Genomic DNA, 25,149 nt, shown 5'->3' on the forward strand with positions numbered 1-25,149 from the left:
TTTGTTTTTTTGGTTTCTTTTTAATGTCCCAATGTAAATAATTCCACAGCAAACCAGTCTGAGGCACGGTAGATTAACTGCAGCCGTCACCACTGGTTAGACTTGGTGAGAAGCCCCACAGAGAACCATCTTCCCTCCTATTAGGCTGAGGACGAATGCATCAAACCAGAGAGCACTCAATAAATCAAGCAATAAAGCCTAATTGTACAACGAATCATCTGACTAAGATAATTTTCTGAGAATAATTTTGAAGAATTAAAGATTTAAAAGATTCAGAAGTCATGACAGATGCTTTATTTTCCTTAGTGCACAGAAGCAAGCCTATTCTGAAGCATCCCCTTCTCAGATATTTGAGCTCCTTTGCCTGAACGATACAAATGAAAGTAAAATGTGACTTAGAAAAGGTCAGAATCACTGAGGCGCATTGGTCACTGCCATGATAGTAACTTACATTTAAGGTTGTGGGAAGGTGAGAATGCTACCTTAAGGTTAAACCAGGCATATTAATCTTAATGGCCAGGCTGAAAACTCACGTCACCCTCCCTGCGTTGAGAGCGTTTTAGTCCTTTCCTCACTGAATTCAGAATTTTACATTTTTCCTGCTATATATTGGCTCCTAAACGATGAACTGGTATTTATTTTCTCTTCATCATTTTCCTAAAATTATGTAACTTTAATTAATATAATATGAATATAATAAAATAGAAAAGCAGTGCCATAAGAAGGAGAAGAAGCATGTATGCTAACTATGAGAATTGGTTTATTTGGTATAATTAAGCATGAGATTTGGCTGAACTCCCTGGCAGTCTGGACAAAAAGTAAAACATATGTTATATAGCTTTCGTGATTAAGTGCCGAAGATCAATAATTTGATAGATACTTGACACTAAATTCTATGAGACATTCCAAGTGTGAGAATTTATATAAATACAAGTGTTATAATGAAATTTGATGTTACAGCAAACTTGGAAGCAGTTTGCATGTGTTGTTTCATATAGCAAACCTCACAATATGCAAGTATGAAAGGATGTTTTGCAAGGGGCTGAAGTCATGAAGCCAAGTTACAACTTAGAACAGTGGAGACGGTCACATCTCCCTTGGATCTGAGGCCCCACACCAGACTAGCAAACCAATCAACAAGGAAGCTTCTTGAACTTTTCTTCAGCCTCAGAGAATCTGACTCAGCAGCTCTGGCGTGAGACTACAGGGCACTGTGTGAAAAAGTCTCCCAAGTGAGCATGAGAATCAGCCAGATTGGGAACCATGGTCTCAGGCCAGCATTTCCTGCAGGGACCAGCAGTTCCATGGGATGTTGGTAAGTGGTCTCAAAAAAAAAAAAAAAAAAAGCGTTTTGCAGTCAAAGAAATTGCTTCCTTCTAGAAGTCTTTACAATGCTAAGGTATATGGCAAATTTCCAAGATCGTGCCTTGTTTTGCAAACATATTTGACCACAAAATCCCCCTATTTCCCCTGGAGTACTTCATGAGACACACACTGGGAGATATTCCCACCTTTGAGGTCATTTTTGTAGATGCTGGAGATGAATAATTTGATAGATGTTACATATTAACCTTCTTAGGGGAGGGTCCTAAAGGAAACTTGTGGGGAAGGCCAGGATTTTCCTCAAAAAGTAGTTCTGGATTTTCTCTGAGATTCAGGTAAGTGTTTCATTGAGACTTCAGATGTCCAGAGCTTGGAACAGAGTACCTGGTATTATATTTGTGTTAAATATATGGAGGCATGCCCCCGCCCCCAGACCATGACATCCTCAGGGGCAGGATCTTGTCTGTCATGGCTATTGCATTCTCCAGCCACCCATGCATATAATAGGGTCCCTTCCATAGAAGATATTCCCAAGATACACGCTAACTGACAAGAACATTCTAGAGAAAGAGGCCAAGGGATGAGAAGACTTGCTAAAAGAGAACATGATGGCTATTTTCAAATATTTGAAAATAGAGTAGACTTGATCTGTATTGCTCTGGCTTACTAGAAAGTTGATCTTTGAAACTAGCCTCCAACAATGGAATGGGTTTTATCCCAAGTAAAGAGCACTTTGAAACTGAAAGGAATTATGTAGGCCAGTGGTCCCCAGCATTTTCGCACCAGGGATTGGTTTCGTGGAAGACAACTTTTCCACTGCCGGGGGTGGGGGGATTGGCGGGACGGTTCAGGCGGTAATGCCAGCAATGGGAAGCAGCAGATGAAGCTTAGCTCGCTCTTCCGCTGCTCACTTCCTGCTGTGCAGCCCAGTTCCTAATACACCGCGGACCGGTATTGGTCTGCGGCCCGGAGGTTGGGGACCCCGATGTAGACAGTAGATGATCACGTCAATGTAGTAGAAGAAATTCCTGCATTGGGTCAGAGGTAGCACAAGACCTCCTATGTTTCTTCAAATTTAAATTTGATTGATTTTCCAACTTCGTTAAATTCAAGATTCTGTAAACTTGCAAAACGGATGCAGACAAGTGAATGCCTGTTTCCTCAGAGGTAAAATTAGAAGGTTGGATTGGAATTTTTTTTAAAAATTAGTGGGACTTTCTTTTTTTCAAACCAAATCTCACATGGACTCCTGTTGTATACAAAACAACTAGAAGTGGAGTTGGCTGGACCTGCTGAGTCAGTGAGCAAGGAACCAGGAGCTCTGCCCACTTGGTCTCTCCTGCTCTGGGGGCTCAGGACCCTCCGGACCCTCAGACAGCACTTTGAAAACCACTGGGCTAGATAATTTCTGAACTTGGCAGGAAAGCTCTAAAATTCTGATTTGAGGTACACAGAAAAGATTTCAAATATCAAAACAATCGTCACTTTGTTCTTTGTTTTATGGAATGAGTAGTTGGTGCAATATAAATATAAAACTGTAAGTATGTATTTTTCTTTCACAACTAGTGTTTAGTTGGTTTTAGACTTAAATACTTGAGATTTTGAATATCCCAAATACCCCCAATATTTGGCATACTCATGCCTGAGAAGCCATTACTTGGAGACAAAATATGTGACTGAAATTTTTCAAAATTAACAAGTATTTACCGATTAAATTTTGAATGTAAAAGTTCATTCACAAAATTCTCTTCCTCGATATGGGCAAAGCTTGCAAGATGAGCTCCAAATTCTGCACAAAATTCTTCAGCTTCTCTCCATGTTCTTTTCGTCAGAACTTTTTCACTATGAAATACCTGTGTAGTAAAAGGAAAAAAAAGTTGACACGGTCATGAATAAGGTGAGGCTGTTTAATTCTGGACAAGAAGATGACAATAATATAATTGTTGTCATTATTCTACTTTAAAAGCTTGACCGAGTAGGGAGAAATAACATTTATTGAACTAAAGTGTGTCTAGTTGTTGTAATACCATTATCTCATTTTATTCTCATGACAAAGTCATGCAGAGGATATGATAGGCTCAGTTTAACAGATGAGGACCCTTTTCCTCCTTGAAATCTCTTTTTTTTTTTCCCCTCCTAAATTTCCTGTGACTGGCATATGCTTGTCCCTTAATAAAATGTTTGTCAAGAGATGAGGACAGTCAGGATAAGAGAGGTTACAAATTTCAGGTCACACAGCCACAAACTAGCAGAGCTAGGATTAGACCTCGTATTCCATAGCTGAATGAATCTGGCTCACCCAGGCGAAGAAATGAGAAATGAGACCTGGGACCTAGGGCAGGTATATTTCTAGGGTCTTTGGGTTTTAGCTGTGACTAAATTCTCTCCTGTTTCTCAGCTGTCCTCACGGTAGCAGGAAGAAGTCAGTCAAATGGCGGGCATACTTTTGACTTTATTTAAGGTCAAGGGTGAGGAACTGAAGACCTGGAGCTTCAGATTCTGGGCCTCTGCACCCTTCTCATTTTTAGCTGCCTGACACTATGCTTGAGTCTCTAATGCCAGGCAGGCACCCTGCGGCCAGGCTTCACCAGGCTCTGATTTGCTGAGACCAGGATGAATAACCTTCCCAGTCCCATGGACCACAGCACAGCATTTCCATCTTTTAAATTATATGTCAAAACCCACCTCCTCTGGGAACCTTTTCTCGAATCACTTTAAATTCATAAGTCCTACTGCTATGCCCATCAAACACACCATATATTTGCTGACACATCAGGGTGATGTGTAGTAGAAAAAGCACTGGACTGGGAGTTCCAAAACCGCAATTTATTCCAACTCTGTCAATAAATAATTGTGATCTTGGGCAAATCACTTCATCTCACTTCATGCCGCAGTTTACTCATTTCTAAGGTTTAACTTATTGCTCTGTGTGGTCACTTCTGGACCTATTATTCCATGAATTTAATGTAGGATTATACATGTGTACATTTAAATTTAGTGTATTACAGGTGTTTCAGGCCATCTATGAGACTGCAATATTTCTAGAGATAAAGGCTGTCTCCATTCTGCTCTTCATGTGCCCAGGTGCCGGAGAAGAACTTTCTCCCAGGATTTTGGAAATCTCTATTTGTACAATGAACCAAAGACAAAACCACCAAACAAAAACATCATATTTCAAAAATGTATTTCTGAGAAGAAGATTGTAGATACTGATTTAAACCTAGGATCTAAAGATGATTTGCAAAAAGACATTTCTAACACGCACACACATATGTGTATATATCTATATCTCTCTCTACATCTATATATCTCTATCTATATCTACCTCTCTGTAAATCTGTATCTATATCTCTCTCTATATCTCTATCTCTCTATATAAACTTTTGATCATCAAAAGCTGCGAAAGCTATTCTTGGCAGGAGAATGGTATTATTCCAGAAGAAGGACATTATTCATTTGCTTACAAACAATATGGAATTGTACCATTTCAATACCCAGCGCGTGTCTGCCTTGTTCATTTGTATATGCAGTAAGAACAATATTGATCAGGGCCTTGATATCGGTCCTCATGAGGAGGCCTCAATGTCACCAGGGATCTGTCAATATTTTTACTTAAAAATTATTTTGGAACATAACTGAAAGGATGGAGACAGCCAACAAATATTAACTGAGTACTTGCTGTGTGCCAGGCACTATCCTGGAATAAAGGAGTTTGGGATACATGGACAAAACTGGAATAATGTTGGTCCCACTGAGAATGCCCATGTAACCTTTGTATTACCTTGAAGCAACTGGCCAGGCCAGGCTCTGACTCCCAATCCAAATAGCAGGGGGAAAAGGGCCATCTCTCTTCTTGCTCAGGTTTCTCCTGATTTTCCACTGGTTGCTTGCACAGGGACATTGCCTTAAAGTGTCTACAGTCCTTCACTTCCCAGCGACCAGGGGGACTCCTTCCTCGAATGACAACACAGCCACCACTGTAGCCTAAAAGCAGAAAACAACACTTTAATACCAGATGACTAGAACATTTTGTGCTTGGAAGACAGCTCATTAGAGTGTTGAATAGTTGACATCTCATAATGAAGCATCCAGACAAGAACAATAAAGATGAAAAAGGATGCTTTATTGGCGTGATCATCTCATTTCTCTTCATCTCTGGAGAAGAGAATAGTAGATGGCAAAGTGAGAGAAGAGAGACTATGAAGCCTAAAATTTGGGCATTTTGAGCTCAGATGGCAAATGATGGGAAATTAGGTGCTGTTCCAACTTGGGACTGAAATATCCCCCATATCTCATCAAATGCCAACATCCCTCTGCTTTGAATTATTGAGCTTTTTAACTGTGCAGAGGAAAATTTAATTCACCACTTATTGAATACCTACCCTGTACACTGTGCTTTGAAACCCTACTGTGAAAAATTAACAATGAAAAATACATTAGTACTGATCCTTTGAGAAATAGATTCAACAGGAAAAAATACATAAATGATGGAGTAAAGCAGACTGCAAGGTACACAACAGAAAACCAAACAGTACACCATGGAAGAGTGGAGAGAATGAGGTATGTTCTAAATGGGGTGAAATTCTGGGGGCAGGGATAGGGGCAGACATCAGGGAAAAGGGAAAGACCATTTAGTTATGGACAAATTCCATTTTAGTCTTTTGCATATGTTTGAACATTTTGGAAAATGAAACATATTTTTCCATAGAAGCAATTTCTATGTTAAGATTCTCAAGTTTGTCATCAAATGTATACAACTCATAAGACAGCTAAAAAATGCACTTCCAATTTCAGTGACTAGTAGAAAACAATCCCATTCCAAAAATAGAATAAAAATTGAGTAAAAATGAGCTTCTTTTTTCATCAATCCAGAGCGATCATTCAGTTAACTAAATCAACATTCAACAACAACAACAACAATAAAATTACGCATCTGTATCTACGTACCAGGCTAGGCTTTATATTATTAGCTGCTTGAGATAGAAGGACAAAAAAACATTTAGTTTAGTGTGAGACACAAAAAAATAAATGATTAATGGCAGCAAACATGCTGGATTAAGTGCTATAGTAACAGTGTGTTAAAATTTCTGTGGGGAGACTTCAGAAGGAGTGATGGAGTCTCCTCAGGACGTCAGTAAAGGATTTGCAGGAAATCACATTTGAGCTGAATTTTGAAGGATGAAAAGGAGAAAAAAGTTTTCAAGGGGTGCTTTTAAAAAAGCAAGTGATTATAGATGAAGCATCTAAAGACTTGTGACGATTCTGGATCTAAAGGCACTTTAAAAAATGTAGTCACTTGGTACTAGATATTTGTCTTGCTTAATTTCCCTTCAGAAGTAATGGCTTCAATCTCTGTAGATACAGGGTAATTGACATTATCCTTGCCAGCCATGTTTTGGTTGTTTTATGCTGATAGAAAGACTAAAGAGAGAGATAATGAGGAGTGGAATGAGAAGGAAGAAGACAGAGGAAGATGTACAAAGAATTACATTCCTCCTAAAGGAATGGAAAAGAGTTTGTGAAGAAGGAGAAAGAACAATGAAGCTACAACACGAGTGTTTGTGTCTTCAACAATCCTGGGTGCACACTCCGTGTTAGACACCTGCAGGAAGCTCAACGTGTGTGCACGCTGATGGTCAAAGAGACCCACGAAGATGAAAATGACCAGTGGTAAACAAGAAAACACGACTGTGTGACATGCAGAAGAAACGGAAGTCAATAGAGAGAGTTGGTCCACGCAAAGGCCATCATTTGGCTCCACTGGCCAGAAGAGCTAGTTAGTGTTCAAGGTGGAGTCTGGGGGGCCAAGCAGGGGAGATAGTATAGCATGCCACTGCCCCTGCTGTGAATGGAGCATTGCAGGCCTGCTGAGTGTAATTGTGGAACGCAGCTCACAATCTAGCTGAGTCATGAACAACAGAGGAGATGCTGCCCGCTCTGTGTAATGAAATTCGAATGAAACTGAACTGTGGAAATCCATGTGAAAGCCGAAAACCTAATATGTATATGGATGGAATTGCTCTAGTTGAAAGAGCAGGAGAAAACACACACTCCCACCTGACTCTTCCATCCTTCCTTCCCAGCAGCCTTTGACTTGGGGCCTGAAGTCTGGGGTTCTGGTCTCAGCACAAATATTTAGTAACTTGAAACTCAAGGTTCATAAATCACAAAAAGCCTTGTCTAAAACATAGGGGCAATAATCCCTTTTCTTCTTATGGATTTTCAGGAAGATCTGATAAAATAATATATTAAAAAGCTCCCTGAAAGATATGAAGGGCTAAAACCATCACTAAGATGTTGCTTCTATTCTTGTTTTGACTGTTTTCATTACAAAAGCTGGAATTTTGTGGCACAAGTTCTGCCTGCATGTTCAAAGAATTTTTAAAAAGCTCAAATCAGCAAGTTTAAAATGCAATATACTTTTTTGTTGGTCTTGCATTTTGTTTTACTTTCCCACATCAGACAATGATTAAATAGCTTTGGTTTTAGACACTAGATATTCAACTCATCTTCATTAGTGAAGAAGGAGATGTTTGTGAACTGCTATGAAGATAAAAAGTGTGCAGTAGTGTTATTGGTATTCGAAAATGGTTAACTTAATGGAACATTTGACCTAAATTTTAGAGTCTCAGCCTCAAAGAAGCAGTAAAGTGGTATAATAAAAGGAGACTGGGCTAAGGGAGATATAAACCAAATTTATAATCTTATGTTGTGGGGATGCTTGTAAAGCCAAATAATAAGGGTAGGGTATGGAAAAGAGCAGAGGTGTTTCTTCTCCCAGAGAAATTGTTCTCCAATTTGATTAACTCATTTCTCACTGGAAAAGAACAACTGTCGTCATATCCCTTAGCGGTGAATCTCACATTTGAACTGATTCTCCTCACCTGCCTTAGCCTCCCTCTATCCCTGCCCCTTTACTCTCTCCATCAAACACGAATGGGAACACTTTCGGTCAATTAAGAAATTCCAATTCACTAGTCTAGTCTCTTCAATTTGGCAAAACTATCTAGCCTTATAGTAAATTGAACCAACCTGGGAAAGCCTCCATCTTTCACTTCTCTGGCCATATACCTGAAAACAAACAATATCTATTTGTGGCCTCAGGGCAGGAGGGAATCATAACCGGGCCTTTAGACAATTATTTTACTTGAGCCCGTCTACTCATTTCCCTTTCCCTGCAACAACTTTCACATCCTTAATCTCAGGCCCTCTGCCCCAGCCACCTTCCATCTCTCTCCTCTGCTTCTCCGGGGAGAAAAGTGAAGCTTTGGGTCAGGGAAGGTGAGCTTTCATGGAGCTCTGCTTATCTGCCTGATACCATGTTAGGCATTTTATATGGTCTTTTTCCTATTTAACTTCAAAACCTCTTTGAGGTGGATATTAGCATCTACAGTTCACTAATGGAAAAACCAGGCACAGAGGTGTAGTAACTTGCCTTAGGGCCATGTAGTTCTTGAGGGTTTGATCTGGAATTTGAAACCATATTTAACTGAGTCTACCATGAGACAATGTCAAGGTACAGAGGAGGTGGACATTCAATAAATAGCTGTTGAATGAATGCTTGAATCTTCCCCTCTAATTATGCTTCTCTCCTTTGTGAGACCGAAGCATTTCCTTGAAGATCTACTATCACATTTTTAGTGTGTATGACAGTTACCTATATATTTATAAAAAGATATGGAAATACCAAAAGGGTGCTCAGAAATGAGGCTGTTTGTCCTCATTTATGTGTTGGTGCATTTCAGTACTCTGATGAGACAAAATGGATAACTATCTGCTGGCTAGACATGTTCTCCTTGCCACGTGTAGGGCAGTTTCAAGAAAGCATATCTGACTGGCTCTAAGCAATCCCATTTTCCTTGTCACTGACAGAAGATTTCCATTGACTTGAGACAATTAGGGTAAATACTCTGGAGTTATCCCATGAGTGAAACATACCTTTTTCACAGCGCTATCTAGATCTAGAAACACAAACCTTTTGTCACAGAGCCTGAGTTATGGATGGATGCAAAATTTTCTCTATGAAGTAACTGTGAAACTCTAATAAAACTTGGAAAAGTTTTTTTTTTTTTTAACTTTGGGTTTATTTATTTATTTATTTATTTATTTATTTATTTATTTATTTATTTATTTATTTATTCATGGCTGTATTGGGTCTTCGTTTCTGTGCGAGGGCTTTCTCTAGTTGCGGCTAGTGGGGGCCACTCCTCATCGCGGTGCGCAGGCCTCTCACTGTCGCGGCCTCTCTTGTTGCGGAGCACAGGCTCCAGACGCGCAGGCTCAGTAGTTGTGGCTCACGGGCCCAGTCGCTCCGCGGCATGTGGGATCTTCCCAGACCAGGGCTCGAACCCGCGTCCCCTGCACTGGCAGGCAGACTCTTAACCACCGCGCCACCAGGGAAGCCCGGAAGCGTTTTTTTGACTGTCTTAAAGGATGGACTAACCTGTTTTCTTTCACCATAGAGCAGCCTCCATTTATATTGAATCCTTAATCTAAGTACAAAGTACATTTAGGTTTCTAATGCATTAGCTTCTCCCTAAATGAGAAAGGCCCTATTTGTCTTCCTTCCCTTTAATCAGTGGCACTAGTTAGTATGGATCAAAACTGTTTTTCCTGTTTTACCTGAATAGTTACTTCTCTTAAAATACCAAGTACCATAGTCTCTTTGTTGTTGTTTTAGTAAGGATAGCAGGAAATTATCTCTTTATAGAAATATCCCAGCTATGAAGCTATGAAGAAATCCCTAATGAATCCATGGATCTAGGCATCAATCATTAATGGCTTCTAACATTGCAAATAGTAAGAGAACTGGACATTATATGCCTCCATGTGGAGCATACAACTATCTATGAAATGGTCTTTCCAAAAAAATAAGAATATCTGATTTAGATCAGGTCTCTGATTCTAACTTTTTAAAAATGTCATTTTAAAAATGTCAATTTTATGAAAAATAAAAAGAATAGAGTAACTTTTTTTTATATTAAAGACTTCCATTTATTAGCACTGTGACACTCAGTGCAAAGAATACTCAAATGTTTGCTTTTTATACCAAAGGTAGTATATTGTTATTCTTCCAACTCAACAAACAGTATATACTCTTTAGTGAACTGTTACTTCCTAGAATACCAGGCGGGCCTCTTCCAGAAAAGTAACACATTTTTAATGTGTTGTGGGAATACAATAAAAAAACCTAGACTGAAGGAAGCTCTACAGGACAAACACATTTGCATCAACAAATAAAATTTTAAAAAAATGACAGTGGGCAAGGAAGAGGAAAACACAGAGATTAAAACAGACTTCAGGAGATATACCAACCAATTACAGTGCATGCACCTTTTCTTGATCTTGATTCAAATGAAGAATTCTAAAATACATTATATAATAGTTATGAATCATTTAGAAATTTGAGCATTAACTGAAGATTTACGATGCTATGGAATTATAGTTAATTACTTTTAGTTGTGGTAATTGTATTATAGTCATGTTTCTAAAAAGGAGTCTTTATCTTTTAGAGATAATACTGAAATATTTATGGATGAAATGATATGATATCTGGGATTTTCTATGAAAAAATATGGGAAATGGGAGGAGTGGATGGGAGTATAGATGAAACAAGATTGACCATGGGTTGATAATTGATGACACTGGGTGATGGGTATATATGGTGGTTCATTATGCTATTTGGTGAATATAATACAAGGTTGAAAAAATGGCAGAACTATGATTCCACCACAGATTGAATATTTTGATGATATGACATAAGGACAGAGTCTTCACTGAGTTTATAAAAAGCTTCAGGCTTCCTGTTCAGTGGTCAATTTATGTAGTCAGTCTGGGCTGGATTAAGGTTCTGACATGGGGACCAAGCTAATGGATTCTTTTGTGACAGGCAGGAAAAAAAATGTCATTTAGGATGGTGTTTCTGCAAACTGCAATTTTAAAGGAAAAAGGAAACACAGGGGTTTTTATATTGCTATTTTCTTCAAAAAAAGATTTACATTTTCAGAGACAATTTACTCAGTGTCAATCAGCCTGAGCAGCCAAACTGAGCATCATGATATTATTTTTGCTTCAGGGAAAAGAGAAAAAGAGTAGTGCCACTCAAATAAATTACAGCAGAAACTTATGAATGACAAGGAGTTCTGCTTCAATTCCAAATTTTAGACATCCAAATATGCCCCAAGGAAGATAACATTAAAAACTAAGAATTTTGTCTAGTCAAAATGTATTAATTTATTTTGACAGGTATAGACACTCCTAACAAAATTACAAAGTATATTAGAAATGATACCTGGGGATTTTTTTCCAGTAATAGTGTGACATGGAACTTTACTATTCTCTGCATTTTAATAACATTCATAAATTTGTAGAATGAGAAGGTTGTTTATTGAGTGAATTGTGATGTTTCTTGTTTAGAGCTATGCAGTCACCGGTTTATATACAAATTTCCTAAACCAATGGTTATACACAAAGAATCTAATTTGTCTTACTTCACCTTGCATGCATCCTTTAAAAGTATAGTTTTTTAAAAAAAATAAATAAATAACCAATATATTTTAGAGCATTTTAGGTTCACAGAAAAATTTAGCAGAAGGTACAGACTTCCCTTATACCCTGTGCCCCACGTGCCTTAACTACTGACATCCCATACCAGAATGGTACATTTGTTAAAACCTATATTGACACATCATTATCACCCCAAGCCCATGGTTTACATTAGGGGCCGCTCTTGATGTTGTACATTCTATGGGTTTGGACAAATGTGTAATGACATATATCCACCATTGTGGTATCATATAGAATGGTTTCACCGCCCCCCAAATCCTCTGTGCTCTGCCTATAAACTCCTTCCTCCCCCAGCCCTTGGAAACCACTAATCTTTTTACTGTTTCCATAGTTTTGCCTTTTCCAGAATGTCATATGGTTGGAATTACACAGTATGCAGCCTTTTCAGATTGGCTTCTTTCACCTAGTAATACACATTTAAGTTTCCTCCATGTCTTTTCATGACTTGACAGCTCATTTCTTTTTAGCACTGAATAATATTCCATTGTCTGCATGTAACATAGTTTTGTTTGTTTTTTTTGTTTTTTAAAAAATTTATTTATTTATTTAGCTGTGTTGGGTCTTCGTTTCTGTGCGAGGGCTTTCTCTAGTTGCGGCGAGTGGGGGCCACTCCTCATCGCGGTGTGCGGGCCTCACACTGTCGCGGCCTCTCTCGTTGCGGAGCACAGGCTCCAGACGCGCAGGCTCAGTAGTTGTGGCTCACGGGCCCAGTTGCTCCGTGGCATGTGGGATCTTCCCAGACCAGGGCTCGAACCCGCGTCCCCTCCATTAGCAGGCAGATTCTCAACCACTGCGCCACCAGGGAAGCCCCTGTAACACAGTTTATTCACTCATCTACTAAAGGACATCTTGATTGCTTGTAAGTTTTGGCAAGTATGAATAAAGCTTCTATAAAAAAAAAATCCATATGCATGTCTTTGTGTGGACATGTTTTCATTTCATTTGGGTAAACACCAGGGAGTGCAAGTGTTGGATTGTATGGTAAGAGTATGTTTACTTTTGTAAGCAACTGCCAACCTGTCTTTGAAAGTGGCTATACCATTTTGCATTCCTGCCAGCAATGTATGAGCACGCCTGTTGCTCCAAATCCTTGTCAGCATTTGGTGTTGTCAATGGTTTGGATTTTGGTCATTCTAATAAGTGTGTGGCAGTATCTCGTTGTTTTAATTTGCAATTTCCTAATGACATATGATGTTGGACATATTTTCATATGCTTACTTTTCATCTATATATCTTCTTTAAGATCTTCTGTCCATTTTTAGATTGGGTTTTTTGTTGAGTTTTAAGAGTTCCTTGTATATTTGGTATAACAGTCCTTTATCAGATATGATTTTTACAAATATTTTCTCCCATTCTGTGGCTTGTCTTCTCATTCTCTTGACATTATCTTTCTCAGAGCACAAGTTTTAATGAAGTTTTAGTTTTAATGAAATCTAGCTCATCAATTATTTATTTCATGAATTTTGCTTTTGGTGTTGTATCTAAAAAGTCATCACCATATCCAAGGTCATGTAGGTTTTCTATTATGTTATCTTCTGGGAATGTCAAAGCTTTGTGTTTTACATTTAGGTCTATGATCCATTTTGAGTTAATTTTGTTAAGGGTGTAAACTCTGTGTCTATTTTTTTTTTGTTTTTTGTTTCTTTTGGCATGTGGATGTCCAATTGCCCAAGCACCATTTGTCAAAAAGTTTTTTCCATTGTATTGTTTTTGCTTCTTTTTCAGTGATCAGCTGACTATTTTTGTGTCAGTCTATTTCTAGGCTCTTTATACTTTTTTATTGATTTATTTGTCTTTTTTTTTTTTTTTTGCCAAAACCATATTGTCTTAATTACTGTAGATTTATAATAACTCTTGAAGTCAGGTAGTATCAATCCTCTGACTTTGTTCTTCTCCTTCAGTACTGAGTTGGTTATCCTGGGTCTTTTGCTTCTCATTATAAGCTTTAGAACCAATTTGTCAATATCCACAAAATAACTTGCTGGTGATTTGACTGGGATAGCATTGAGTCTATAGGTCAATTTGTGTAGAACTGACATCTTGACAATACTGAGTCTATCTATGAACATGGAATCTCTATTTATTTAGTTCTTCTTGATTTCTGCCATTAAAGGTTATAGTTTTCCTCTATAGATCTTATATATATTGTTAGATTTATATCTAAAAATTTCATTTTGAGGGGTGTTAATGTAATATGTTTTTAATTTAAAGTTCCCCTTTTCAATGCTGGTATACAGAAAAGCAATTGACTTTTGAGCATTGATCTTGTATCCTGCAATCTTGCTATAATTGCTTATTAGTTCCAGGAATTTTTTTTGATTCTTTCTAATTTTCTACATAAACAATCATGTCATCTGTGAACAAAGTTTTATCTCTTTTCTTCCAATCTGTACCTTTTAATTGCTTTTCTTGTCTTGTTGCATTAGCTAGGACTTCTAGTACAATGTTTAAAAGAGTGTTGAAAAGGGACATCCTTTCCTTGTTCCTGATCTTAGTGGGGAAGCTTCTAGTTTTTCACCATTAAGTATGATATCTGTGGGTTTTCTTTAGACGTTCTTTATCAAGTTGAGGAAGTTCCCCTCTATTCCTTGTTTGCTAACAGTTTTTAACATGAATGGGTGTTGAATTTTGTCAGATGCTTTTTTCTGCATCTATTGATACGATCATGTGATTTTGCTTTTTTAGCCTGTTGATGTCATGGATAACATTAATAAGTTTTCAAATGTTGAACCAGCCTTGCATACCTGGGGTAAATTCCACTTGATTGAGGTGTGTAACTCTCTTTATACATTGTTGGATTCAATTTGTTAATATTTTGTTAAAGATTTTTGTGCCTATGTTCATGAGAGATATTGGTCTGTAGTTTTCTTTTCTTGTAATGTCCTTGTCTGACTTTGGTATTAGGGTAATGTTGCCCTCATAGAATGAGTTACAAAGTATTCCCTCTGCTTCTAACTTCTGGAAGAGGTTGTAGAGAGCTGGTATAATTTCTTCCTTAGATGTTTGGTAGAATTCACCAGTTGATCCCATATGAGCCTGCTGCTTTCTGTTTTGGAAAGTTATGAATTACTGATTCAATTTCTTAATAGATATAGGCTTATTCAGAGAGTCTGTTTCTTCTTGTGTGAGTTTTGGCAGATTGTGTCTTTCAAAGAATTGGTCGATTTTACCTAGGTTGTCAAATTTATGGATATAGAGTTGCTCATAATATTCCTTTTTTATCCTTTTAATGTCCATTGGATCTGTAGTGATGTCCCTTTTTTTCATTTATGATATTAGTAACTTGTGTCTCCTCTCTTTTTTCTTAGTGAGCCTGGCTAGAGGCTTATCAATTTCATTGATATTTTCAAAGAGCCAGCTTTTAGTTTCATTGATTTTCTTTATTGATTTCCTGTCTTCAATTTCATTGATTTCTGCTCTAATTCTTATTATTTCTTTTCTTCTACTTACTTTGGATTTAATATGCTCTTATTTTTCTAGTTTCCTAAGGTGGAAGCTTAGATTACTGATTTTAAATATTTCTTCTTTTCTAGTATGTGCATTCAGTGCTATAAATTTTCCTCTAAGCCCTGCTTTCTCTTCATCTCACAAATGTATTTTCATTTTCATTTAATTTAAAATGTTAAAAAATTTTCTCTGGAGATTTCTTCTTTGACCCATGCGTTATTTAGAAGTGCATTGTTTAATCTCCAAGTATTTTGGAATTTTCTCAGCTATCTTTCTGTTCTTTATTTCTATTTAATTTCATGTGATCTGAGAGCAGACATTGTATGACTTCTTTTAAATTTGTTAAGTGTGTTTTATGGCCTAGAATGTAGTCTATCTCAGTGGATGTTCCACATGAGCTTGAGAAGAATGTGTAATCTGCTGTTGCTGTTGTTGGATGAAGTAGTCTATAGATGTCAATCATATCCAGTTGATTGATAGTGTTGTTGAGTTCAATTTTGTCCTTACTGATTTTCTGTCTGCTGGATCTGTCCATTTCTGACATAGGGGTGTTAAGAGTCTCTAACTATAACAGTAGATTCATCTATTTCTCCTTGCAGTTCTATCAGTTTTTCCCTCATATATTTTGATACTCTGTTGTTAGGTACATGCACATTAAGGATTGTTATGTCTTCTTTAGAGCTGACTTTTTATCTTTATGTAATGTCCATTTTTAATCCCTGGAAATTTTTCTTGTTCTGAAATCTGCTCTGTGTCAAATTAATATAGCTATTCCTGCTTTCTTTTGATTAATGTTAACATGGATATCTTTATCCCTTTACTTTTAATCTATAGGTGTCTATATTTAAAGTGGGGTTTTTGTAGACAACATATACTTGGGTCTTATTTTTTGAACCACTCTAAAAATATCTTTTAATTGGTGTTTAGTTCTCTAATTATTGTTATATATATGATATATGATAACAATTATTATAATATTACAATAATAGTTATCTTTCCTCAGGGAAGAGCTTGAGCCTCTAACCCATTTCCTCTAGATACAAATTTAAAGGTAGCCTATTGTCTATTATCTATTGGGTAGCCCTGATTGAGATCCCCAGGCAAGAAAGGGACCAAGGGCTTCCCTGGCAGTGCAGTGATTAAGAATCTGCCTGCCAATGCAGGGGACACGGGTTCGAGCCCTGGTCCGGGAATATGCCACATGCCACAGAGCAACTAAGCCTGTGAACCACAACTACTGAGCCTGCACTCCAGAGCCCACAAGCCACAATGAAGAGTAGCCCCCACTTGCTGCAACTAGAAAAAGCCCATGCACAGCAACGAATACCCAATGCAGCCAAAAATAAATAAATAAAATAAATAAATTTATTATTTTTTTTAAAAAGAAAGGGATCAAGGCATCCAAACAGGGTTCACACTGAGGTAAAGGTGTGTTGGATCTAGGTTGGTGACCTAAGATTAACACAAGGGCCTAAAGCTTGGTCCACAGGGGCTGGTTTTAGTGTAGATTATGGCTGAAACCATTAGCTTCTCTGGCACAGTTTTATGCTTTGGGATCCAGAACTGAGCACAGGATGGTGAATTAATAGACCTGCAACTCTGAAATTCTGGCTAAGGTACCACAGAAGTCCATGGAGGAGATGGAGTAGCAAGAATGTTACCTAAGTGACATTCCACAGCAAAGTCACGTGGCAGTGACTGTGAACTGATTAGATATGCTCAAATGTGCCCATTCACTCTGCTTTGAAGTATGACAGACTATTCTGGACTGAGTAAGCCCCTGAGATTCTTGGACAATGAGGGCGGATGAGGAAAAGACTTTAGGAGGGAGAAACTGGACTTCTGCTAACAAAGGCATGTGTGGTCTTGAGCAATGAATTTATACCTTGAACTTGTCAAGTGACTCATATGAATTATACTTTAAAAAATGGCCAGCCATATATCACCCCTGAGAACTGGTGGTAATTGTTTTAGTTGACTTATGCATTAAGAAAACACTAAGGAAGAATCAGAGGAGGTGGACCATGAGGTGGATAGAATTTGGGGGCAAAGAAAACAGGAGGGAGAAGTGGTGTGACAGTGCCCTCTACTCACGGGGCTGACGTGCATTCCAGTGTGTGTACTTCACCGGCTCTGACTTCTGCCCTGCCGTCTTCCAAGTGTATTCTCCTGTATCATTTTGATCTTGAAGAGCTATCCAAAAATAAGTGTCCTTCGTTTTTACCACACTACTGATCAAACTGGTAATAAAAGCCTGTTCAAACCTGAAAAAGGGAAAAAAGAAATGATTTTATAGTAAGTTTCTGGGCAATAAAGAAATGTCGTTAAAACATAATGAGGTGCACAGAATGGCACCCGTGTAAGCATTTCTCATGAATTCTTTAGAACATGGGACAGAAAAATACTCAAAGACCCTGAACGTTACTAATAAATGCCAAACGTCAGTGCAATTCCCAGAAATATGAGTGAGGAAAATTTGATCCTCAAAGGTGGTGCTCAATTCTTTCAAGGAATAGAGTCCGGTTCCAGTTTCGGAGTGTAGGTAGTAAAGTCCAGAAAGCTAGCGATACATTTCTTGGTGCAACATGTGCTCTATTGTGTAATTAGGCCACACAGCACACACATGCTGTAATGTGCATGTGGTGGGGAGGTGGCGGTGGGGGAGGTGGAGAAGAGGGAGGAGTAGGGACACTATGCTTTTCTGAATGAGAATCTGCCGACACAGGGTTCACATGCGCCCACCCACCACACTTGCCTGGTGAGAATGGAACAGAAATTGGAGTAGAAATTTTATGTCTCCCAGATCAGTTTGTTCACAGGCACATGGAGTCATTGGCTTATTCAAATGTGTTCAGATGTGCATATTCACTGAAGATAAATTTAAAACCCTAGGAACTAATCCAAAGAAGTACACCCACTATATTCCTCAACCGGCTGAATGAATTAGTGTTCATTAACTGCTGGCAATGCTCCCTCTTCAACATGAATGCATTGAAAGCAGAATCTAGAAAATTTGTATACATGCTTCCACATGAATACCTAACAGAAATATGTATTAAGCTTTAACCAGCATTGAAATTTTAAGCTAAGTTGGAAACTATCTTGAAAAATTTACTTTCAATACATGTAAAGTTCTGAAGAAACACCTTTCAAACAGTGGTAACTTTTGGCCAGACCCGCTGAGTCATTAAGAAAGGAAACGCCTGATGAAATTATCCGGGAAACCTAAGGAGAAAGCAAATTAGACTTTTTCATCTGATTTTGGATTTTTTTTCATTACCATGCATCTTTAACTTGCTAAAGGAAGCAAAAGAAATGGGGTCATTCAAGAATAGAGGCATCTCAAAGGAAATAGGGGAGAGAAAGAGAAAAGAACACAAAGATGCAAACTTTTTAACTGCCTTATGAACATCACTAGCAACAGTTAGTTATATGAGGCATCCATGATACTCATCTTTGCAGAGCATATGCTTTAGTGAATATTTTCTGCAGATAGTCTATTGATAATCTAAATAGCACACATTTGAAATTAGAAAAGTTCTTTTTTAATCAGATTGTAGTGGCAGAACCTTACATAAACATGCTTCAAAAAGAAGGTATATAAAAGTAAATACTCTCTAGATGCTGTGTAAGTTTCCTTACACTTCCAGTGGTTCATGCTCTTATAACATAGGATCTGTTTTTCCTTCTCCCCTCTGAGGCAGAGTAGCATCATTATCATGCACCGCTGGTGCCTGAAACTACAATGCTAGGAGGCCAGCAAGGCACTGCACCATGGAGGCTACGGTCAGGACCACTAGTCACTGTGCTGGTTCTAAACCCAGGGGCCATCATTGGTTCTTCCATTACCTTGTACTATGGCATTTATTGGATAATGGAGAGATAACGTTGTCTGTGAGCTTGGCCTCTGGTATCATTATTCATGACAACACTTTGCTTTTGTCCCCTGTTGGTTTTAGATTTATTTAGTCCACTCTGATTTGCTATTTTATAACCATTTATCATTGCTCAAAACAATACAAACCTGCTTTTTGAATTGGCAAGTATATCTTTTAAGCAGTTACATATAATACTAATACATTAAATCCTATAACCTTCAGATAAAAACAGGACTCTAGTTTTTCCTGGTCCAGTTTAGAAGATGGCATTGTTAATAACAAAATTCAGCAACTATATTTTTTTTCTAAACCATGTACTCTAAGAAATTAACTCTGGATAACAGCATGCAATCTCTTGAGTGTCTGTTTCCAACTGATAAAGAAACAAGAGATCTTTTTATATTCTTTATCACTCACTGTTTGGCTTCAAACACTTAAAGGGTTGTGAAAACTCTGGCTTACGGTAATAGCGCAGATGACCTTTTAAAGTCTTTTCTGGCCCTGTGTTTTAGAATTCTTCATTTGAGAATATTCCAGAGTTTCATATCTGGATTTTTTGTCTGGTTTCACTGATGTTGTTTAATTCAAATGTTATTATGATTTAAGAAACAAACAATAACCATATGTACACATTTTTATATATTTTTTGAGGAATTCAGTAAAGTAAAAATTGTTATTCTTCATAAAAACAAATGATAAAATATTTTGCTTATAACCTACTTATAAAATCAAAGTCTGTAGGTGAATACTTCTTAAAAATCAGAAAAAAAATTTCCCATCAATCCTTTAAAAAGGCAAGAAATCAAATTTTTATTTTCAATGTAAACAAGAAAAAAACAAGTGTATATTGAACTTGTATCAGTTTGAGAAGGATCTGTTGCTCATGGTGCTAAACATTAAATTTTAATTAAAAAAATGCAATTTGAAGATAGCAATGCATATTTTTTGGCATACTTGACACATTTTTTCATTTCAAAGTAAATATTTTATATTTCAAAAATACACACTTTGAAAAAGGTATTTTATGCTTAAATTTCTAATTGAACATTATATTTCTTCATCAGTTTAGCCAGTGACATATGTAGCTAAAAAAAAAAGATGTTTCTTGTCTGTGAATAACACAGTAGTTAGCAGAAATCAGTAATTAATGACTGTGTTTGTGGTACCTAAAACCAGAGATTGAAAAAATGTAATGCATTGGAAGTAGCTTCACTAGAGAGCCATTTCAAATTAAACAATATGTATATGTATGTATGTATGTATATATATATATATATATATATATATATATATATACACATACATGATTTGGTTAGGAGGGACTCAGCTTTGAGCTGAGTAAGTGCAATTGTATTTCTCCCAATAAAACACTTGTTAGCACTTTTGATACCATTTTCAAATAACTAACTCTATTGCTGAACTAATATTAAAATGATAAATTTCTTTCTTTTAAATAAAGAATGGCAATAGAATATCAGTAGTTTTCAAATGGGGGACATGTCATGACCACTATTGCAAGAAGTTTCTGATGGTATTCCTCAAGAACTAGAAATGTTAAGTTTTTGGATATTGTTTCTTTCAAAAGACTAGAAGAAAAATATAGAATTAGAAAATACATCTAATATGTACACAGGAAATAAACCTGGAAGAGCAATCCAAACTGTTAGTGGCAGTTACTTTTGGGGAGGGATGAGAGATTGGCTGGGAGGGGGCAAGAGTAAAGGTAAGGGGGCACTTTCACTTTTTAGTTGATATTCTTCTGGCTTGCTTGAATTTATACCAATGAGAATGTTTCTATTGTTTCTATTGTGTAATTTAAAAAAGGGTAACCAAAATGTGTTTTTAAAAAGAAAGTTAACTGCATTCTACCAAAAAAATAAAAACTGTTAGAATTAATAAATGAATTCAGCAAGTGGAGGATACAAAGTCAACACACAAAAATCAGTTGCATTTTTATGTACTAACAATGAACAATCTGAAAAGGAAAATAATTCCATTTACAATAGCATCAAAAATAATAAAGTACTGGGGAACGAACTTGACCAAGGAGGCAAAAGACTTGTACATTGAAAACTAGAAAACATTGCTGAAATAAATTAAAGAAGACACAAATAGTCCATCGACAGATGAATGGATAAAGAAGATATGGCAGGGCTTCCCTGGTGGCGCAGTGGTTGAGAATCTGCCTGCCAATGCAGGGGACACGGGTTCGAGCCCTGGTCTGGGAAGATCCCACATGCCGCGGAGCAACTGGGCCCGTGAGCCACAACTACTGAGCCTGAGCGTCTGGAGCCTCTGCCCCGCAACAAGAGAGGCCGCGATAGTGAGAGGCCCGCGCACCGCGATGAAGAGTGGCCCCCACTCGCCGCAACTGGAGAAAGCCCTCACACAGAAACGAAGACCCAACACAGCCAAAAATAAACATAATAAATAAATAATAAATAAAAATTAAAAAAAAAAAAGATATGGCACATATGTACAATGGAATATTACTCAGCTATATAAAGAAACAAAATTGAGTTGTTTGTAGTGAGGTGGATGGACCTAGAGTCTGTCATACAGAGTGAAGTAAGTCAGAAAGAGAATAACAAATACCGTATGCTAACACATATATATGGAATCTAAAAAAAAAAAAAAGGTTCTGATGAAGCTGGGGCAAGACAGGAATAAAGACGCAGATGTAGAGAATGGACTTGAGGACACGGGGAGGGGGAAGGGTAAGCTGGGACAAAGTGAGAGAGTAGCATTGACATATATACACTACCAAATGTAAAATAGATAGCTAGTGGGAAGCAGCTGCATAGCACATGGAGATCAGCTCGGTGCTTTGTGACCACCTAGAGGGGTGGGATAGGGATGGTGGGAGTGAGACGCAAGAGGGAGGGGATATGGGGATATATGTATACATACAGCTGATTCACTTTGTTATACAGCAGAAACTAACACAACATTGTAAAGCAACTATACTCCAATAAAGATGTTAAAAAAAAAAAAGAAATTAAAGAAGCCACAAATAAATGGAAAGACATCCCATATTCATGGATTGGAAGATTTATTGTTAAAATGTCCATACTACCCAAAGTGATCTACAGATTGAATGCAATCCCTGTCAAAATCCTGGTGATTTTTTTTTTGCAGAAGTAGAAAAATTCATCTTAAAATTCATATGGAATTTCAAGACATCCTGAATAGCAAAAACAAGCATGAAAAACAAGAACAAAGTTGGAGGCCTCACACTTCTTGATTTCAAAACTTACTAAAGAGTACAGTAATCTAAACAGTGTGATACTGGCATAAAGACAGACATATAGACCAATGGAATAGAATAGAGAACTCAGAAATAAACCACTGCATATATGGTCAAATGATTTTCCACAAGGGTGCCAAGACCATTCAATGAGGAAAGGACAGTCTTTTCAATAATAACGTTGTGAAAAGTGAGTATCCACCTACAAAAGAATGCAGCTGGACTCTTACCCTACACCATTTACAAAAATTAACACAAAGTGGATCAAAGACCTAAACATATGAGCTAAAACTGTAACACTCTTAGAAGAAAACATAGGGGAAATTTTTCATGGCATTGAATGTGGCAGTGATTTCTTGGATAAAACACCAAAAGCACTGGCAAAAAAATAAAAAGGATAAATTGGACTTAATCAAAATTAAAAACTTTTGCACATCAAAGGACACTATCAACAGAGTGAAAGGCAACCCACGAATAGGAGATAGTATTTGCAAATTATGTATCTGATAAACAATTAATATCCAGAATATATAAAGGACTCCTACAACATTCTGACATTCTGACACATGCTACAACATGGATTAACCTAGAGGACATCAGGATAAGTGAAATAAACCAGGCACAATAGACAACTACTGTATGATTCTAGTTATAAGGTAACTATAGTAGTCAACTTCAGAGGCACGGAAAGTAGAATGGTGGTTGCCAAAAGCTGGGAGCAAGGGAAATGGGGAGTTAGTGTTTAATGGATACAGAATTTCAGTTTGGGAAGATGAAAAATATTTTGGAGCTGGATGGTGGTGATGGTTGTACAATAATATGAATGTACTTAATGCCACTGGACTGTACACTTAAAATGGTTAAAATGATAATTTTGCTATGTATTATATTTTGCCACAATATTAAAAAGTTAACTGTAAAAGTGGGGGATATGGTTGCAAGAAAACGGCAGAGCTATAAAAATGCTTGCAAATAATGCACATTTAAACTTAGGAAAAAATGCGATATTGCAGCATTTCTCATTTTGGGCAAAATTCTCAAAATCGAATGTCATTTGGATTATTTTGTACAAATATTCCAAGGCTGATTGATTCAAGGTTTAGATATACATGCATTTAGACAATTATCCATGGTAACTTTGGAACTCAAGTTTTGCATTCGTGCTCTGTCTGAAAGCAGGTGGCCAGGCCTAACAAAATTTTCTAACAGCAAGCAAATAAAATTCTGTTATTTGGCAATAAGGGTTTGTTTTTCTTCCTCTCTCTCTTCCACAAAGTGTTAAAAGTCCTAGACCAGGAGCAGTTGCCCTATAACAAAAGAAGTACGTAATTTGTAGCAGGTGGTTCTAATTGTGCCCATCAAATGTGTCGCTCAGTTGTGCAGAAGAGTAGAAAATCAATTAGCAACTACAAGCTTGGGTACTGGTGAGTGACAGGAGTGTCTTAACTCAAACAGGAAATCAGTAATGGAAGAAAATGATTAGCAAGGCTGCTAGTGGATACTCCTGGATCTGAGGAGACTGTCCATCTACTGCCCAACCTTCTCAGACAAAAGATGCTGTTCAAAAATACTCGAATGTGAATTGTCACTCAAAGAACAGTATGCCGTGGGTCTTTGTTTCTTATCTGATAAGGTCCGAATGAATAAAAATCAAGAGCTTAGGACACTTCCTGTCTTCAACTTGTATGTCTCATTTTTTTTTTTTTTTTAAAGATTTATTGATTGATTGATTGATTGCTATGTTGGGTCTTCGTTTCTGTGCTAGGGCTTTCTCTAGTTGCGGCAAGCAGGGGCCAGTCTTCATCGCTGTGCGCAGGCCTCTCACTATCGTGGCCTCTCTTATTGCGGAGCACAGGCTCCAGACGCGCAGGCTCAGTAGTTGTGGCTCACGGGCCTAGCTGTTCCGCGGCATGTGGGATCTTCCCAGACCAGGGCTCGAACCCGTGTCCCCTGCATTGGCAGGCAGATTCTCAACCACTGCGCCACCAGGGAAGCCTGTATGTCTCATTTTTGAGTCATTGCTCTGGATGCAGACATGTTTGCAAGGCAGCATTCATGCATGTGAACTGCCTGGGAGAGCTGCCTCACTGGGACTAATGTGTAGTACTCGGGGGCTTGACTGGTGACTGAGTAGCATGCCAGCGAAAGGTCACCTGGGGGGCCTAGGAGGTCGAGGAGGGGATGAAAACAAATTTACCCAAGCTATAGATCTGCTTTAGAGTTGGACTACACATCAGCTTTGGCTACTGAATACCGTTCATAAAAAAAAAATTTATAGTATTCACAGCACACTCTCGTATTCAGTTTTGGGGGAAATGAAACATAGTAGGTTTTTTTCTAGACACTTTCTATCATTTGCATGGGGTCCCCAAAGGATTCTTAGAAAATGAAGTGTTTGAACTCTAACAGGTTTCTGCCTTACTTGGGTCACTTTGGCACTATGAGTTATCTGTTATGTCACTTTGAGTTTATCCATTTATTGTGTTATTCCACTTTCTTCACTTGTTTCATGCGTTTATGTTCTATCTCTTTAGCTGCTGGCCTGCAAGTGGCACCTGGGCAACTGCACTGTGCCTTTTATTTTTATTTATTTTTTGTACAGCACGCCAGTGTTTAATATGATGCCTCTCACAGTGTAGATATTCAATAAATAATTTTCTAATAAACTTTTTTTTTTTTAATTTATTT

General features: G+C 37.6%; 1 protein-coding gene across 1 annotated transcript in view; it reads right to left on the reverse strand.

Moving 5' to 3' along the window:
• Positions 1 to 25,149, reverse strand: part of PLA2R1 (phospholipase A2 receptor 1) — a 112,777-nt gene that overhangs the window by 40,836 nt on the left and 46,792 nt on the right. Inside the window, 3 exon segments of the mRNA XM_082464908.1 lie at positions 3,031 to 3,176; positions 5,105 to 5,307; positions 17,431 to 17,600. Of these exon segments, the coding sequence (XP_082321034.1) occupies positions 3,031 to 3,176; positions 5,105 to 5,307; positions 17,431 to 17,600 (519 nt within the window).

This window comes from Balaenoptera physalus (genome assembly GCF_965194825.1).
Source record: "Balaenoptera physalus genome assembly, chromosome: 6".
Lineage (NCBI taxonomy): Eukaryota > Metazoa > Chordata > Mammalia > Artiodactyla > Balaenopteridae > Balaenoptera > Balaenoptera physalus.